The 6,502-nt window shown below is 41.1% G+C and overlaps 1 protein-coding gene across 1 annotated transcript; it reads left to right on the plus strand.

Moving 5' to 3' along the window:
- The first annotated feature begins 1,272 nt into the window (after positions 1 to 1,272).
- LOC127135843 (uncharacterized) lies at positions 1,273 to 1,911 on the plus strand. Its single transcript, XM_051062474.1, has 2 exons — positions 1,273 to 1,569; positions 1,624 to 1,911. The coding sequence occupies exons 1-2, from the start codon at positions 1,273 to 1,275 to the stop codon at positions 1,909 to 1,911; spliced, it is 585 nt and encodes a 194-aa protein (XP_050918431.1).
- The last annotated feature ends 4,591 nt before the right edge of the window (positions 1,912 to 6,502 follow it).

Below are 6,502 nucleotides of genomic sequence, written 5' to 3' on the forward strand. Positions count from 1 at the left end.
TGGGTGACTACGGAGGTGCAAAAGCATCCAACCTGTAGATTAACAATCGTCAACCAACCAGTGAACGTGGCTAGTTTCCAGTTACATCCTAGTACTATTAATCAGCTTGAAAGGAAGGATTTCACTTGGAAGGTAAATGAAAATGCAAACAAGCATTTGTAGCGGTTTCTACCCATGAGCAACACTCTAAAAATTGATGGTCACACCGAAGAAGCTAAGAAATTGAGAATGTTCTCGTTCACCTTAGGGGAAGAAGCCGAAGAATGGTTCTATTCTCTACCTACCTGTAGCATCACATCTTGGGAAGAGATGGAAAAAGCCTTCTTGAATGAGTATTTTCCAGCGTCGGTTTTTCTGCCGAAGAGGTGTGAAATTCTGAATTTTAAGCAGAAGGACGGGGAAACTTTGGGAGACACCTACAAAAGATTCAAGAGAGTCCTGGTCGCATGCCCAACTCATAATATGGATCCAACTGAACAGATGCAGGTGTTTGTGAAAGGTCTCAAAATAAAGACGAAATAGTTGATTGATACCGTCGTCGGTGGCTCTACTAATTTCTCAATAGCCACTGGTATCAAGAAGATCATTGAAGTTATTGCTGCTAATGAGCACTTGGAGTTGTACGATAAATGTCAAAGTAAACCAGAAGGGGTTATAGATTTAAAACTGGAAACCAATAAAATCCGTATCAAAGATACTATAACTGCGGAAGTTGAGAAGGAGCTGAAGGCGATGAATATAGGTACCCAACAGGTGGCACAGGTCCAATCGGCTCCTACTGTCTGTTGTGAAATTTGTAATGGTCCGCACCAAACGGTGTATTGTTTTGCAACTCCTCAACAAGTGGAGGAAATCAAATTTTTAAAGCAGAATAATCCTTATTCCAACACATACAATTTGGGTTGGAAGAATCATCCCAACTTCTCATGGAAAGACCAGAAAGGGAACGCTCCTCAACACGGTAAATACCAAAATCAATATCAACAACAGCAACAACAACAAGCCCCTAAGAAAGCTGATCGGGAGATTTCCATTGAAAGAATGGCATCTCATAATGTTCAATTCCAAGAAGAAACCCAAAATAATCAGAAAAACACCACAGCATCCATAAAAAATCTTGAAGTCCAGATGGGTCAAATCGCACAGCAATTAGCCTCGAGTTCTCAAGCACAAGGTGCTCTACCTAGTGCAACTGTGACAAATCCTAGATAGCATAATAATGTAAGCGTTGTGATAACAAGAAGTGGTAAATCTGATGAAGTAGTCGAGGAGATGGATGAAGAGGAAGAGAAATTGATTGAAGTGGATCTTGATATCAAAGAAAATGAAGTTGTGAGGGAAGAAGTGGTGGCACCGAAACCAGTAGTGAAAGAGATAGTCACTGAGCCTAAGCCGGTTGTTAAGCTTCCTTTTCCCACCAGAAACAAGAAAAAGGGGCAACATGAGAAAAACTTTGAAAAGTTCCTAGAGTTATTCAAGAAGCTAGAGATTAACATTCCGCTGTTGGAGGCACTTGAACAGATGCCTACTTACGCCAAGTTCATGAAGGACATCATTTCTAAGAAGCGTGTCATCGACACCAACCCGATTATTCTAACCTAAACTTGTAGTGCTATTTTGCAGGGTATGAAGATTCCAATAAAGAAGAAAGATCGAGGAGTTTTCACTGTCCCTTGTACTATTGGAGATAGGTCATTCAAAAAAGCTCTTATTGATCTAGGAGCTAGTGTGAGTATCATGTCGTTATCCATTTACAAAAAGCTTGGTATCGGGGTTGTGCAAGATACCAGGATGACACTCCGATTCGCTGATCATTCGTTCAAGAAACCGTATGGTATTGTTGAAGATGTTCTGGTGAAAATTGACAAGTTTGTATTCCCGGTGGATTTCATAATTCTAGAAATGCCGTAAGATGAAGAGATCCCTCTCATTTTTGGGAGACCCTTTTTAGAGACGGGAAGGTGCTTGATCAACATAGAAGAAGGGACTATGACGTTGAAGGTTTATGATGAGGAATTAAAGATTGATGTTCAAAATACCATGAGGTACAAAGATGATATTTGTACCAGTCATACTATAAAGGTTCTAGATCAGGTGATGGCGTATGATAGTCATTTGAATGCACCACATTTACCTTTGGAAAGAGTGTTGAGTCTGTCCATTTTCGACAATGATAAAGAAGTGGACAACGGGGAATCTGAAGTGCTACCCTTGTTGGACACACAACCCCCGTGGAAAGGATCTCGACCACACCGGTGGGAAGATTTATGACTACCTCAAACTAGTGAGAATAATAAAGAGCCCAAGAAGGGAACGAAGTTGAAACGACTTCCTGAGAATCTCAAATATGTCTTTCTCGATTCTGAAGGCAAATGTCCTGATATCATAAATTTGAGCCTAAAGAATATCCAAGAAGAGAAGCTCATCCAAGTCCTAAAAAAATACAAAAATGCTATTGGATGGGCAATTGAGGATTTGAAAGGTATTAGCTATACTGTATGCATGCATAAAATTCTCATGGAAGAAGACCATAAACCGGTTGTCCAACCGCAAAGAAGACTCAACCCAACAATGAAAGAAGTAGTTCATAAAGAGGTGGTGAAATTGTTAGACGCATGTCTTATATATCCTATTTCTGACAACCCTTGGGTGAGCCCAGTGCATGTTGTTTCAAAGAAAGGGGGACCACCGTAATAAGGAATGAAAAGAATGAGTTAATCCCTACTCGGACAATTATCGGGTGGCACGTTTGCATTGACTACAGAAGGTTGAACACAGTAACTAGGAAGGACCACTTCCCGTTACCATTTATTGACCAAATGTTGGAAAGGTTAACTGGACATGATTACTAATGTTTTCTAGATGGATACTCCGGATATAATCAGATTGCAGTTGCTCTAGAAGACTAAGATAAGACAACATTCACATGCCCGTATGGCGTGTTTGCATACTGAAGAATGCCATTCGGGTTGTGTAATGCTCCAGCCACCTTCCAACGTTGCATGACTTCCATCTTCGCTGACATGCTTGAAAAGCATATGGAAGTGTTCATGGATGACTTTTCGGTCTTTGGATCCTCATTTGATAATTGTTTAACTAACCTCTCTCTTGTTTTAGACAGGTGCTAGAAAACAAACTTAATTCTGAACTGGGAGAAATGCCACTTCATGGTGCAAGAAGGGATAGTATTGGGTCACAAAATTTCCTACAAGGGAATTGAAGTTGACCAAGCAAAGGTGGAAGTGATATCTAAGCTCCCACCTCATGTTAATGAGAAGGGTATCAAGAGTTTTTTAGGACACGCGGGTTTTTACCGCAGGTTCATAAGAGATTTCTCAAAAATCACAAAACCGCTGACCATTCTATTGGTTAAGGATAAGGCATTTATGTTCGACAAAGAATGCACCACCGTCTTTGAGACATTGAAGAACAAATTGATTTCAGCACCAATTGTTATTGCCCCAGATTGGTCTCTTCCATTTGAGATCATGTTCGATGCTAGTGATATTGTTGTAGGGGCAGTCCTAGGACAACCAAGAGAGAAGTTGCTACATGTCACTTACTATGCTAGTCATGTGTTAAACCCTGCACAGATGAACTATGTAACTGCTGAGAAAGAGTTATTGGCTATGGTTTATGCATTTGACAAATTCAGGCAATACTTGTTAGGATTGAAGGTTGTCATTTATACTGACCATGCCGCTTTGAAATATTTGTTTGCTAAACAGGATTCTAAGTTGAGGCTTCTCAGGTGGATCTTACTCCTCCAAGAATTTGATGTAGAGATTAGGGATAAAAGGGGATGTGAAAACACAGTAGCGGATCATTTATCCCGAATGTCACCAATTGAAGAAACAGAAGAAAAGAGACCGATAAAGGATGAGTTCGTTGATGAACACATCCTCGTTGTCATCGGTATCCTATGATTCGTAGACTACGCGAATTATTTTGTGGGGGGTGTAATCCCTAACGATTTAGATTCTAACAAGAAGAAAAAGTTTGTTCATGATTGCAGGTTCTACTTGTGGGATGACCCGTTCCTATACAAGAGAGGAGTGGATGAGATGGTCAGAAGATGCATCCCGGAGGAGGAACAAAGGGATATACTCAGAACTTATCATGACTCGGATTATAGAGTACATTTCAGTGGTGATAAAACAGCGGCTACAGTCCTTTAGTCAGGTCTATATTGGCCCACATTGTTCAAAGATGCCCAAGACATCGTCAAAGAATGCGATAAATGTCAAAGAACGGGGAATATTTCTAAGAGAAATCAAATGACGTAAAATGCTATGCTAGAAGTTGAATTGTGTGATGTATGGGGAATAGACTTCATGGGGCCGTTTCCACCTTCATTTGGAAAGAATTACATCTTGGCAGCAGTAGACTATGTACCAAAGTGGGTGGAAGTGGTGACATTGCCCATCAATGATTCCAAAGTGGTTGTGACCTTTCTGAAGAATAATATTTTTTCGAGATTTGGGGTGCCGAGAACACTTATCAGTGATGAAGGTACTCATTTTTTAAATAAACAGGTGGAGAATCTGCTGAAGAAATATAATGTAAAACACAAGATCACCACTCCGTATCACCCGCAAACAAGTGGCCAGGTCGAAGTGTCCAACAGGCAGATAAAGCAAATATTGGAAAAGATTGTATGCGCATCTCGGAAAGACTGGGTAGTGAAGTTAGAAGATGCACTATGGGCATACAGAACGACATTCAAAAAGCCCATAGGTATGTCTCCCAATCAGTTAGTTTATGGTAAAGCTTGTCACTTGCCACTAGAGTTGGCGCACAAAGCGTTTTGGGCATCCAAATTCTTAAATTATGATCTTGCCAAAGCTGGTGAATCCTGAATCCTTCAGCTCCACGAGTTAGAAGAGTTTAGGAATCAAGCCTATGAGAATGCCAAACTCTACAAGGAGAAGACAAAAAATGGCACGATCAGAAGCTACAGAGAAAGTAGTTTGTCGAGGGACAAGTGGTGCTCTTGTTCAATTCCAGGCTAAAACTCTTTATGGGAAAGTTGAAATCCAGGTGGTCGGGTCCGTTTTTGGTTCACAAAGTGTTTCCCCATGGAGCAATAGAACTTAAAAATCCTAGTAATGGGGATACATTTAAGGTGAACGGACAAAGGTTGAAACATTACTACAAATGGAAGGAAAGTGGTTAGATTGATAATGTTCGTCTCAGAGGATAAGAGAGACGACCATCGAGTCATGCGATGTTAAACACAGTGCTTCGTGGGAGGTAACCCATGCGGTTTAATTCTAATTATTTCAATGTTTGGTGTGTTTCAAATTTTTATTTGTAGGTTCGCAGGTAAATTGCACAGTACAGAAGAAAAGGTTTGAGTCAAGCTCATAGAAGACAGATGGCTAAAAGAGCAAGGGAAAACAGAGAAAAAAAGTCATATTTTTGGAGGAAAACAGGGTCCTGACACGGATGCCCGTGTCACCTGACACGACCCGTGTCAGGAAAGGCACAAATTAGATGGAATTTTCCAGTAGGCTGGCACGGCCGCCCGTGTCAGTTGACACGGCCCGTGTCAGCTCTACTGTAAGTGGAGACCAAAACCAATGGCCTGACACGGTCGCCCGTGTCAGGCAGCACGGTCAGATTTTTCAAAATTCAATTTTATTTTGCATGTGTAGACCCCACACGAATTTTCCACCACTTAAACCCATTTTAATCTAATTTAATCCATTAAATCTGATTTTCTCACCTTCTATCTCCCACTTTCACCAAACCTTTCTCCTTCCTCCATCTTTTTCAAAATTCTCCATAACCTCACCAACAAAAAGCTCACTACTTTACCGTCGTACTCCGTCCAAATCGCCGACACCCTTCACAAAAGTTTCTCTACTCTCCGTCCTCTACAAGGCCATGATAATCATTTTTCCTTATTGCATACTTTATATTTGGTCATAAATTTTTGTTGCAGGAACCAATCATGTTGCCGAAGCGAATTTCTAAGGGGAAGCAAACAAAAGCTAAATCATCGAGGCCTTGGAAAACGGACCATCCATCATACTAATTCGCGCGACATAATCTTCGAAAACCTGGAGCACGAACGACGGTACTCATCTCGCGTTAAACGTGAGATAACACTGACGAGGTACCTATGCTCTGACACTTTATTTCAATTGGGTCTGTCGGAGGAATTAGATAAGATGTTTCATGTCATCCGCATGCTTGAATTTGTATATTGTGAAGCGTCTACATATGAGCGCATCACGTTAGAATATTTGAGCACTATTGAGTTCAAGTTGAAAAAAGGGTGGAGAGGTACAACGATGTACTATGGAGGGACGATGAATTTCAGGTTACGACCACGAGTTGACAGTGGAGCAGCTAGGTGAGATTCTTCGCCTACCCCTGTATGACCCCGGAGCCGTAACAGATAGTTTAGATGCTAAGACTTTCTGGTTGGCCATCACGGGACGATCAAATTAGGTATGCCCAAAAGGTACTGGCTTTCACGCTTTTCGGTAGGGGT

This window comes from Lathyrus oleraceus, chromosome 4 (genome assembly GCF_024323335.1).
Source record: "Lathyrus oleraceus cultivar Zhongwan6 chromosome 4, CAAS_Psat_ZW6_1.0, whole genome shotgun sequence".
Classification (NCBI taxonomy): domain Eukaryota; kingdom Viridiplantae; phylum Streptophyta; class Magnoliopsida; order Fabales; family Fabaceae; genus Lathyrus; species Lathyrus oleraceus.

Coding starts and splice junctions, on each gene's coding strand:
- LOC127135843 (XM_051062474.1), top strand. CDS start 1,273: ATGGATGAAGAGGAAGAGAAATTGATTGAAGTGGATCTTGATATCAAA. Junction 1,570..1,623: donor ACATCATTTCTAAGAAGCGT/GTCATCGACACC, acceptor GCTATTTTGCAG/GGTATGAAGATTCCAATAAA.